Raw genomic sequence first — 13301 nt, forward strand, 5'->3', positions numbered from 1 at the left:
GAAGAAAACAAATAAAATAAGATTAATAACATTACCAACCGTAAATTACAAATGTACATTGACTTCAACCGTAACGGAATCAAAACTTGACATCACAGGAATGCACTCATTTCTTTCACGTTTTCATTAGTTATCATGAGTATGGTAATAGTCGAAATTTAAATGCTTGGTTTCTTGGATTTCGAGTCGCTATCGAATCTAGCTCAGGGTCGAGCCAATTTTCACGATGCCCATGAATTTTTTCAAGCAATCATTGGAAACGCTCGCCGAACGCAAATACACCATCAAAGATGAACAAAGATGCTCTTTGCAAGTTTTATTCTCAATGACTTTTAAAGAGCCACGAAACTAGAATGCAAGAGACACTTTGAACAAGTCAAACGTTGTAACATCCTACTAACAGATCAGAGGTTTGACATCCCAGAAAAAAAAATAGTAACTTTCCAGAAAGCTTTTTTCCTCTTTCATTTATTAGGAATGAGTTACCCAATATTGAACCTTTCATGGTAGTTGGATCCACTTAAAACACTGGAAATTAAGCTTATCATCAGGATTTAATGTCGGATGGAGACGTCAGTTTGTCCTCGCGCAGCTTTTCTATGCGCTGATGTCGCGCCTGCAGGGAACGTATGGTAGCCTGGCGCTTCATATCGTAGATGTCATCCAACGTCAGGCCTGAGGTATCAACGGTGCAAATAGATTTTAATCATGTAACGAATACAAAGATGAAATGCCAATTTGTTATTATTATTACTGTTATTCTTCTCAGGCATTTCTTACAAATTCAGTATCAATAAATTAGAACAGAGATATCATTTCGTAGTATATCTTGATGTTTACCGAGATAAATGGCTTCCTAGTTCTTAATTTGCATTATTTTATTTCTGAATAATTCCCAAAAATATAATTGATAATTGTCATATATAATTACAACAGAAAAGAGCATTTCAAAACCCCTAAAAACATCATGGGTCTCATCATTTCAAAGTTTCCCCAAACAGTCATAATATGACATGAACAACCCCAATATAACACGACAGACCTGCCAATGATAGCAGCCCAGCAGCAAGGAGGGAGGCTTGGGTGCCCAGCAAAGCCCCCAACAGGGCACCTGCGACCATTGGCTTGGGTCCGTGCTTGAACTTGTACAACATCCCAGCCATCGCAGATCCAGCTGTTAAGCTGAAAAGATCATTCAATGTGTCTAAATATTCGTTGCAAGGAACAATTAAAACAATATTTTCACTTGAGTCTCGATTCATAAAATATTACAAAGCCAAAATCTAGAAAACCCACATATAAAGGTGACAAGCAAAAGCTATGTTGCAGATTTTTGAATTTGTAAAGGAGGATTATGTATTTTCTGCTACCCCACATTGGCAGAGTATACATGAATAATGTATAATAATAATGAAGTATAATGGCAGAATGATACTTGGATGAAAATAGATGTATGCAGAATGAAGTGTGTACCAAATCTAAGATAGTGTGAGATACGAAAGTAAAAAAAAAATTACTAGGATCTATGCAGAAGGAATTACTCACTCAAAGATACTGTGTTTTCCTCGGTAGGCAGGTATGGCACAGCTAATGAACAAGAAGCTGGAAGAGAAGACCATAATTCGCCAGCTGTGCATCCAAGCACCTTTGCAAAACCCAATCATCACCTGCCACAACAATCAACAACTTAACAAGTGCTATCATTTCTTCAGGCAAATGCTCAGGACATGTTTAGGTAAATGAAAAATTAAAATATTCTACACATATTGTAAAAATGTCAATATACATTTAAAAGTGATATGATAACAATAGGTGTAAATTTAATTTTAAATGCAGATTTATTACATGACAATTACACATTTTCTAGGTGGACATTAGTCCAGGTTCAGAGCATGAAACTACCATGGACACTAACTTGCACATGAAGAAACATATAGACGTGACACATTATAATTGAACATTTATAAGTAACTTTCAACACACTTGAGTGACATACACAAGACTTTTATTCTTCTATTTATTTTTAATATATCATGTTTATAGATATTGGCAACTAACCACAATAATTCTCTACTCATAAACCCCAAAATTTATAATTTTGTGCAAGAATGATTTGCAACAGACAAAACTACAATATTTGCATTTGTTTCCCATTTTTTCATTTATATATTCATGATGGGAAACTTTATTCAATTTCAAATAATTATTCATTCCTCCATAGCAAAACATTTGTTAAAAAAAAATGAAACAAGGCTAAGTACATTAAACTAGGTATTTCATTGAAACCAAAATTTTCATCTTGCACAAGAAATAATAGCCAACCTATTAGATTAGGCAATAAGATGCAAACATCAATCTAAAGATCATTTTTCTAGCACAGTTCATTACTTACCCGATCATACATCAAGCGCCTGGCTGTGTGTGGATTTTCAAATGGTGTTGCCTGATTTGTCCTTAAAAACCTAATGTAAGCATCCTGAGCATGAGTTACACCGCCAAACAATGCTGCGTAGAAACCTCCCATGAATGTCACCTCCTTAATCTGGGAACATTTAAAATTTTTGTGAACTAATATCATGATGTGAAAAAAATTAATGTAAAAATATCAAATGAAACAGCTACAATAATCAAATTACAGATAGATTTAAATGCTTAAAAAATATCTAGTAAATTCAATGCAACTTCTTTAACAACATTTTGTAGAAAACAAATGAGGTAGACTTTAGGGTAGCTAAGTGGATAAGCAAAATAAAAAAGAAATTTATTAACTAGGTATTTCAAGCTGATAAGATGATTTATGCATTGATAAGACTTGGCTTTTGTTTAAAAATATGCAGCAATTTCTAATTGTGAAATATAAACACCACTGCAGATTGAAAAAAATTAAAATCACAATTGAATGCACATAACCAAATGGGGCTGCTTCATGGCAAAGTGCTAAACATTCCAGCTCAAAAATGATGTGATTTTGTTATATTTTAATCTTACAGCTGTCAAGCAATGTATTTCAGCTTGATGGAAAGTCTTTTGGCTCATAAGTATCATTTCAAGAAAAATTGGAATTTTAATATTCAGGTCATGCTCCTGCCTTGATTTTTATATAGAAAATGATCTCATTGTTGTATGTGGTTTCTTGCAAGCATAGAAATCATGAAAGGTAATATATGAACAAGTGCACACATCATATTTGATCTAAAAATTTGAGAGTATACTTTTATTTTAAATTTAGCTAAGAATTTGAACTGGTCAAGTTGCCAGGCTGGATCAATTTTATATATATAATAATAATATTTTCAGTACTGTAAAATGGGGTAACTTAGACCACTTTTTTTTTATAAATGATGCCATTTTTTTACCAGCTAAATTAAACTTGAATTGAAACATGCAAAATACAGGTCTATACTCTAGCTTCACTCACCATTAATTGCTGGCTCCTGCCTCTCATAGTCTTTATGTAATTTCAAAAAAAGTGATGGTCTTTTGTTACCCCAGCTCTTGGGGTAACTTAGACCAGGTGGTAAAATCAATTATATTTTTTGGTAAAATAACTCCAAATAACTCCAGGTTTTGGAGCATTGTAGTAGAACTCTTCTAGTTACATATGCAAATGACAAACTTGAGGAAAGTGTCATAGTTTGCAAATGGGGGGCATTGTGGGGGTTTTTGTTAAAAAAACGAAAAGTGGTCTAAGTTACCCCGCCGGTCTAAGTAACCCCATTTTACGGTATTTATTTATTCTCAACATTGCAGAACATTCACAGCTCATTTTGGTCTCAAACTTGCAACTCACTGCTCCAATTTGCATTGCTTAACTGCCTGGCCTCCTCGTTGATTCTGACCATAAACTATTGTCAAATGGTGTAAAAAGGGACAGGCAGGGTAAATCGGGACAAGCGTCCCACATTTTGTAGAAATGTTGAAGCAGCTAAACTAAATAAAATATTGCAAAACTAAAAATAGCAGCAAAAACATCAACATTTATAATATCTATTATGTACCTATAAAGCTAGTCAAGAAATCAAACATTTACTATCTCCAGAAAATTGCTGAATAAAGTGTGAAAAGTGCGATTTTGGAAAAGTACTTCTACTAAGGTCTGGAGCAAAAAAAATATTTGCCGCATTAAAAATTTTTACTTACATAAAAGTTGCACACGGGTGTTGGCTTGAAAACGCAATTGACGGAATTTGCCAATCTCATTAAAAAAAATGGCAGCCATTTCCACATGACGGGGTAATAAGGGACACCCCCCTGGGGTGATTAGGGACAACCCCTGGGGTAATTAGGGACAACCCTAAAACACATTTCCAGCAGATCCTCTGTTAGCGAAGGCCACAGTTAAAATAAATACAGGTTAATCACAAAGATTTTCGCTTAAATTTCACATTTAAGCAAAAATTTAAAAATCTTCTTTGGGACCAGAACAGCCTGGATATTAGGCAGAACTCCTAACATCCAGGTCACTCAATGCAATGGTCACTCCCTAAAGAAGCTTGTTAAGCTCCTTGTTGTTTGTTACATCTAAAAGGAAGAGGAGGACTTTGGAGTACTGCTGGTAATAGGTGAGTACACTCTGCATGTTTAAAATACTTTAAAGTTAAGTTTTATTTCAAGTGTCCCAGATTACCCCGCTCCCAGGGGTGATTCGGGACTGTTTTATTTTGCGTCTGGCACCTTACGAATAGCATATGGAATTTTTTTGAAGATGACATTCAATAGCACTCGCAAAGAGCTATAAAATGAGCCTAAATTTGTTTGTGAATGTTTCATGGTAAGAAGTTATTAACAAAAAACGCTCAAAACCATCCCTTATTACCCGGTTTGACTGTAGTTACTAGCGCAGAGAGCTGGGATCAAACCCACGCCTCTCTGCTCCAATTATCTAATAATGGAACTAATTATCCAATAATGGAACCTGTAGCCAATTATCCAATAATGGAACCTGTAACCAATGGGCCACTCTGCCTGGTGTTGATATGAAACACCCATATAGTCAGATGGGGGAAGACAGGACCAAAACCACTAACAAGCATGTAGCATATATACCACGGATAACTAAAAAACTCTAAACCTAGCACAAAGTGTATTTATGCAATGGGCTTCTAAGCTACAACTCAGATTTTTTTGCATATAATACAGTTTTCAGTACAGATTAAAAAAAAGTGAGCACTGGCTGGGGTAAGACAGAACCAACTGGCAATTCTAATGTTACAAGATTTTTAAAAAAAGTGCCAACCAGATACAGCAATCCCTTGATTAGCACGGTTTTGAATACCGCGGTTTTGATTAACGCGGAAAAAAAATTTGCGACCTACCCTTAATCTACGCGGTGCCAGTTTTGATTAGCGCGACTTTTTTTTCACAACGCATCATTTTCCCGCCTCTAGCCAGAGGTGTTACGTTCGTAACAAAAGTGTTACTTTTTGCTTATTAGATCTTATGTTGTTACTTTTGTTACGACTTTTGGAAAAATTCGCCAAATGTTGTTACTTTATGAATTTCAGCCAATAATTCTTTAAATAAGGTCCCGTTCCGTAGGAACTTGTGCTGACTACAGAGTCGGTTTAACCGCGCGTTGTCTCGTTCATAACTCGAATGATCGAGTTCGGCAACGTTCGCCGGTAAGTGCGCCATGCCGGTGCTCTAGCCCTGTGTGACGAATTTGTCACACAGAAAATAAAAGCTTCTACCGAGAGTAATTACATGTTTGGAGTCTAGCCGCGAGTGTGACGGTAGCGTCACATGTTGTGAACTCGTTCGAACGACGTTCAATGCAGTAGGCGCGTCGCTACTGCCAGTTTAACACAAAGACTGCGCGTGATCTGAAAAGTAATTCAGATTGTTTTTTCACTTTCAAAACATGATTCAGTGCGTAAAGGGCTAGTTACTCGTTAGCCTTTAACTGGTCAAGATCGCTGCCATATCTACTGCTCACTTTTATCAAACTATGTACATAATTTTCCTTTCCTTTGCTATTTTTGAGGATTCATTATAATTATTCCCATATATTCTCAAGTTTGATTAGCGCGGTTTTGCTTAACACGGTAAAACTCGGGGATTTATTAACCGCGTTAATCAAGGGATTGCTGTATTCAATATTATCCATCTAGAAACACATTATTTGATAAATCAACCACTTGTTACTGTTTTGTGTTGCAGGAAGTCAACTCTAATATCAGTCACACTGGAATTTTTGTCACAAGAAAACTTTGTTGAGCTTGCCCTAATAGTAAGTTGGCTTTGGTTCATTGTAGAGCCCTGCTAAATGCTACATGTATATTCCACTACTTAGTGTCATTGTCTGTTATATGACCTGATAGTCAGCCATTATGTCATTGGTTACATTTTAGTATAGTTCTTTCCAACATTTCTTTAGGTCCTTTTAGGTTGGAGGTCTTCCAGTTGTCTAATTTATTTATTGTGTTCATTTTAATGCTTGATTCATATATAAGATATGAGTATATATTGCCTATTATATAAGATATATAATATATAAGACATCATTGTTTATTTGTCTCAGTCTATTTGCTTCTGCCAGTTATTCTGTTACTGCAATATGCTTTTCACTGTATTTTTGGCTTCCTCTACTGCTCTCTCTCTTTCTTCTCTTCATAATATCAGGACCACATGTCTCCTCCTGCTGTGGGAACATTGTACTCATTTCCAAGTAGCTCATTTTCTTTTTCTGCACATGAAGGTTAACAGATTGGACTGCCATTCACTTCTTTTAGCTTTTTGGTCCACAGTCAGGAATGATATACATTTCAAAATTTTTATCCAGCCTTGAAGAGTCATACTTCTACAATTTCAGAAGATGAATCACTTTCATACAGAAGCGGCATTAATATTTTTTCAGAAAGGCCTGTCTGACACACAGCTTAACACATGCTCACAAATCCCCCTTGTGATGGGGCATGAATTCTAATACAATTTTTCATAGTTAGGCTTCCAAGAAGCCAAGCTTGTCACATCCAAAGTTTGAAGACTATCTGCGCAGTATGGTAGCAGTTTGGGGTTAGTTATTTGATTTTTGGCTGCTAATTCAACATTTCAGGTGTTGTATAACTTCTGTGAAACTCAAAAATCAGCTAAAAAATGTTTGTATTTTTGTTATTTCAACAAATTTGCAGATAAAGATCTTAAGATCTTAATGGTTTGCATTTGTTTTCCTTTGAATGCAATAAGGGAGTGAAGTTCTTTTCCATCTGCACAGACTGCTGCTGACACAATGTGTTTTCTGTTTGAATCATGTGTCACTCTCAGTTTTCAACTATTGTTTCAATCTCTGATATGTCTGTCAGAAAGCCTGTTTTGCCAAGATTAAAAATGCATTGTGGTTTAATGGCAACCCTCAAATCACTGAAAAATTGATCAAATTGGTAATAAAACCAATGGATAATAACTGAAGTGTCAGATATCATGTGTTTTTTGCTAACTGCATTTATGGTTGACTTCTTCAAACATAGCCCAATAAACAATAGTACCATCAAATGGGGTAAAAAGGGACGGGCGGGGTAAATTGGGACGCGCGTCCCACATTTTGTAGAAATGTTGTAGCAGCTAAACTAATCAAAATATTGCAAAACTAAAAATAGTGGCGTAAACTTCAACATTTTTACTATCTATTATGTATAAATCCAGTCAAGAAATCAAACATTTACTTTCTCTAAAAAATGCTGAAAAAAATGTGAAAAGTGCATTTTTGGAAAAGTACCTCTGCTAAGGTCTGGAGCAAAAAAAATATTTGCCATATTAAAAAATTTTACTTACATAAAAGTTGCACCCAGGTGTCGGCTTGAAAAGGTAATTGACGGAATTGTCCTATCTCGTTCCAAAAAAAAGGCAGCTATTTCCGCATGGTGGGGCTACTTGGGACATCCCCCGGGGTAATTAGGGACACCCTTAAAAATGCATTTACAGTAAAACCTCAGTTAGCAAAGGTTCTAGTTAACAAAAAAATTGATTAACAACAAAGAATTTTGATTTCATTTACCTCGCTCAGCGAAAAAATACACTTATTGAAAAATTAGTGCATCATCGGTCATTACAAAATTGTACATAGAATGCTATATATAGAATTGTGCACCGGGCATCATGGAATGAAAATTAATTGACCTAAACTATGATTTATTTCTCCAAAACATATTATGGTTGTCACTAAAACATTATTTTCTCTTTCAGGTATGTTTTTCACGATCTTTTTTGTTATAGTGAAATCACTTGACTCATTTAAAATTGTGCGAAATTACAAACCATCCTGTAAGCTTCCAGATACAGATGAAATGCTACATGGCTGCTGATATGAAGCTTGCAGTGGACAGCTGATATGAAGCTTGCAGTCCATGGATACAGTAATATCACATAAATAATACGGTAATTAATGAATATGGCAATATACTATTGATAAAGGAAATACAAGTAAAAATCACAGAAAATATCATTTATTTTACATCTACATCAACTACAATGAAAGAAGAGGACTTCAAAATACTGTTAGTAATGGATGAGTACACTCTGCATGCTTCAAACGTTTTAAAATTAACTTTTATTGCAAGTGTCCCAGATTACCCCGTTCCCAGGGGTAAATCGGGACGGTTTTATTTTGCGTCTGGCACCTTACGAATAGCATATGGAATTTTTTTGAAGATGCCATTGGATAGCCCTCGCAAAGAGCTATAAAATGAGCCTAAACTTGTTTCTGAAATGTTTAATGGTAAGAAGTTATTAACAAAAAATGCTCAAAACTGTACCTTTTTACCCCGTTTGACGGTACACAATATTTCTCTCATTAAAACAAGCTAACAATTTAGAATGGCTATTTTGAGCAAAAGATAAAAATTTTGACAAAAATACTCCATATATACTTATGTACAATAATATATTCTTTTAAAAACTATTTTTGATAAACATGACTTGCAGAGACTCATCAGTGATGATGATGGACTGAAAGTGGAAGTGTGCTGAACGTTCCAGATTTTTAGGTCCTGCTTTCCGATTTGCTATTTTTACCAGTTAATATATTACCCCTCTGGAATTCCACACTGCTTGCAGTGGACAGCTGATATGAAGCTTGCAGTCCATGGATACAGTAATATAAATAACGTAAAGCACGTGTTTGTGACGATGGCCAGGCATCAATCGTAAAGTACGTGTGCCTGTGTCGATCATGCAGCATTGGCGAGGGTTACACTTCCGTTTTTAGCAAGCATATTGGCAACTTTCTTCCCTGGCGTACTGGCGTACATCCGAAAACGAACCTCCGGCGTACACGCTGCACCTTCCTGACCATGGGAGGGAGAGTCTAAAAAACTCTCTACTTTGTCACTATGAGCCCAGACCTAGTGTTTTGGCAATAGTATGGTGAAGTACCACAGGGAACGGTACTCGGCCCAATCCTTTTCCTCATCCACATCGCCGACATAGATGCGGCAGTGAACCATGCCACTGCATCGTCATTCGCGGACAACACCAGGATATTAATGACCATCACGGACAGGACGGACAGTGAGAGGTTACAAGAAGACCTCTCTGCAATATATGACTGGGCCCTAGTGAACAACATGCAGTTCAACGGGACCAAGTTTGAGGTCCTGAGGTACAGAGGAACTGGAAGAGCTGGAATGGATCACTGCTACCTGGCACCTGACAACTCGGAAATCGAAGAGAAGCGACTCGTTCGCGATCTAGGAGTGTTGATGAACAATCAGATAACAAAAACCCCCACAACTCAAAAACTATTTGACATAGAAAAATTTTGTCAATGGGCATTAAAGGCCTAATACTGAGGCTACATAACACAATAGAAAGTTTTGAAAAGTTTGCATATCTAATAGGTTAAAAAATTAAAAATGGTTCCCATGAAAAAAAGCTATTATTTAATGCCTGTCAGAGTTCCCCCTCCAATTTTTTTATTTTTTGGTTAAATAACTCCAGGTTTTGATGCATTGTAGTAGAACTCTTCTAGTTACATATGCAAATGACAAATTTTAGGAAAGTGTCATAGTTTGCAAATGGGGGGCGCCGTCCCCAAATGGGGTAACTTAGACCACCTAATGTCAGCCCTGACGGGGTAACATAGACCGGCTACAGAGTCTTGTATATGGTAATTTTAGCTTAATTTCCAAGCCAGTCAATATTTACCCCATCAGGGCTGCCATTAGGTAGTCACATTTCCTTCATTATGGGGTGGCGCCCCCATTTGCAAACTACGACACTTTCCTAAAATTTGTCATTTGCATATGTAACTAGAAGAGTTCTACTACAATGCACCAAAACCTGGAGTTATTTGGAGTTATTTTACCAAAAAATATAATTGATTTTACCACCTGGTCTAAGTTACCCCAGGAGCTGGGGTAACAAAGACCATCACTTTTTTTTAGATTACATAAAGACTATGAGAGGCAGGAGCCAGCAATTTATGGTGAGTGAAGCTAGAGTATAGACCTGTATTTTGCATGTTTCAATTCAAGTTTAATTTAGCTAGTAAAAAAATAGCATCATTTATAAAAAAGAAAGTGGTCTAAGTTACCCCATTTTACGGTAGTAGAGTAAACTTGTACAATTATGCTAAAAATGTGTTGGTAAAGCATTTAAAGTGAAACAATAAATTAAATAAGGTTGCTGAAGATTTTATTTCACACTGTTGCCAGTGGTGTTTCAGTGTACTCTCTTCTGCTCTGCCTTGCTGAAGATTAGAGAAAATCGTCGCCGAAGGTTCTAGAAGGTTGCCAAATGTGTTGATCAGTTGGAGCTGTACGCTGGTCAGCTGGATGCCACAGACTGAGGCAGCTCATTGGTGTTTTGTTCTTTCGTTTTTCTTCCGTTCTGCTTCTGCGGAAAACGTCGCCTCACAGAAAGCATCGTTGGCAGTGTCGCCGAAGCTTCTGGAAGGTTGGCTGACTCGCCGAAGCTTCGGTAAGATTGGTAAATGGCGTCGGCAAGATCTTCGAAGAAGAAAATTTGTCTGCTAATTCGTCACCGAATATCTTTCAAATCTTTATCACTCTCTGCATAGTGGTTCCTGAGCACAATCCCAGATCGACCTCCCCTGCAACACTACCAGCAGCGAGAAGCAAGCAACAGCATCGTGCATCAGGTGGCCCAAATGAGGGCGGATGAACGATAATCAGAGGCGGCGATCCATCATGGCCTGGGACTGCTGTGTCCCAAACAAATACTAAGGATAAGGATACTAAGTGCACAAAAGTACTATGACATCAATATTTCAACCATCAACAAATGCATGGAACTAAGAAAAAGCTTAATAGCTAGCCTATAAAGGAAAAAAGTCGAAAAGTGTCAGAATTACCCACAATGTCAGAATATACCGCGTTTACCCTACAGGCTTACAGCTCTATACCTAGTGTGAGTATATACCTATACTCACACCATAGTGGCAAACCAGGGCTTTTTTAGAATCAGTTCATTTTTAATTTCCTCATTTACTGAAGATTTAAACCAATTTCTCAACTTCTCAAGTATAATAATGCTGTATCCAGGATACTTTACTGGTCTATCAATAGGACACAAAAATGAACTTGAGGGAGAGTCTAAAAGTAAAAAAACCCTCTGCTTTGCCACTATGACTCACACTAAACATTTGCATCACAAAAATAAATACTCACAATAGTCAGTTGAGGACTAGGACCTCCTATTGGGTCATGTGATAACATTGCTTTGATGCCATCAATGCCAACAGGTTTTGGAGGTGTTTCAACACTTCCATCCTTGGAAATTGTATCGATTGGAATATCAAAATCCTCTATGAAAAATGAACTGAACCAACCCATTTATTTGATTTACAATTAATAATTTGACTAATAAACACATTTGCTGGTGGAGTGGTGGTTGATCCGTTTTTTGAGAATGTGGAGTCGTCCCATTCCCATGTACCTCACGGCTCAAAGAAGCAATATATACAAGTCACAAGATGCACGAAAATGCAACTGCACGAGCACGACGGACATGGCCTGATGGGAGTGGGACTTATTTTTTTGTTTCAAATTTGCGGGGGCCTCTGAAGGCCAGTCCAATGCGGCCCCACGACCGAGTTTTGAGTTATAATTGTTAATCACTTTAATTAAGGAGTGGGACTTCAGAGTTCCAAACCCTCGATTTCCTGAAGCATGGAAGTTCCGCGTTCACGTCATTCGCTCCTGTCACACACAATGATACCTTACCCTGAAATCACACCTCATGGCTAAGCATGAGGAGTTGAAACAACGTTAAAGATTTCGGATGAATAAACCACTTTTCACGGGATAATTTGCTTGAAATACATTTGTATATTTTTCAGATTATCATACATATACATCGACTGTTGATTTTTAATTTGATCGGGAACCATTCTATTTTGGTCACTAATTTTCCTAGTAGTTGAACGCATTGAGTTGATGGAAAACTCTATTAGAAATTTGCACCTCCATATCATAGGCGACGGAGTTCCCGTTATAGAATGATTTTTCCTCAAGTTTCTGCATAAATTAAAGCGTTAATTCCTGCTCTGGCACAAATCGTCTAATTATATTATTTTTTTCTAATTTCGCTACAAGCCTCCACCAAATTGAGCAAAAACAAAAGCAAAAAGCGTCCAGTAAAACTTGGTAGAGGTTCTTAAGATAAAGAACCAAAGCAACGAAAAAGTTCAACATTAAAACACATAAAACTTTTAGAAGATACAAATTTATTTACTTCTACTGCAAAAAAGAACATTTTTTCAGAATTGGGAACACTGGGTGTAAACGAACAAATATTACAGCTTCAAAACGAAAAATAATCCATCTGCTCACGAATGTTTTCTTCACCATTTAACGTTGTCAATCTGACAAGATTGATCCAAAATCCCTCCCTTAGCTTGAAGTCATAAGCTCGACGAGAACCCGTCATGTTCTTTCTATATCTCTGGATTTATTTTCATGGATTCCTTGTTCAAATCTCGGGCGTTCCACTAAGTTGTCAAATTTTCTGAAGAAACTCGGAGACATTCGTTTGATGAAGTGATGTCGAACACGACTGTTAAGTCATTTTCATTTGGCAGCAACAAAGTTTTCGAAAAATCACTGGATTCTTCGATGTTCGACGAAGAGAAGTACCGTGATCGTAAGATGAGATTGGGAATTTTCTATCGCAAGTTGCGGGCTTGGGGTTGTTAGTTGATGGAGCTTTCTTATTCAGGTTCCTTCTGAGCTAGGCATTGCATAAGAGATGTCTGATCAGTCTCTGGATACATGTTAGTTTTCAGTGAGTTTGTTGCACAATTGCGCAATTTTAGACAACACGGACCTGTAAAGCCTTTTCCATCG

The 13301-nt window shown here is 36.9% G+C and overlaps 1 protein-coding gene across 1 annotated transcript; it reads right to left on the bottom strand.

Moving 5' to 3' along the window:
* Nucleotides 1-17: 17 nt before the first annotated feature.
* LOC108666880 (RPII140-upstream gene protein) lies at nucleotides 18-12166 on the bottom strand. The gene is made up of 5 exons (XM_018153820.2): nucleotides 11625-12166; nucleotides 2393-2542; nucleotides 1546-1667; nucleotides 1043-1182; nucleotides 18-675 (listed from the first exon to the last, which is right to left on the bottom strand). The coding sequence occupies exons 1-5, from the start codon at nucleotides 11787-11789 to the stop codon at nucleotides 548-550; spliced, it is 705 nt and encodes a 234-aa protein (XP_018009309.1). The 5' UTR covers nucleotides 11790-12166; the 3' UTR covers nucleotides 18-547.
* Nucleotides 12167-13301: the final 1135 nt, after the last annotated feature.

The sequence above is a fragment of the Hyalella azteca genome, unplaced genomic scaffold (assembly GCF_000764305.2).
Source record: "Hyalella azteca isolate HAZT.00-mixed unplaced genomic scaffold, Hazt_2.0.2 contig6532, whole genome shotgun sequence".
In the NCBI taxonomy this organism is placed as follows: Eukaryota; Metazoa; Arthropoda; class Malacostraca; order Amphipoda; family Hyalellidae; genus Hyalella; species Hyalella azteca.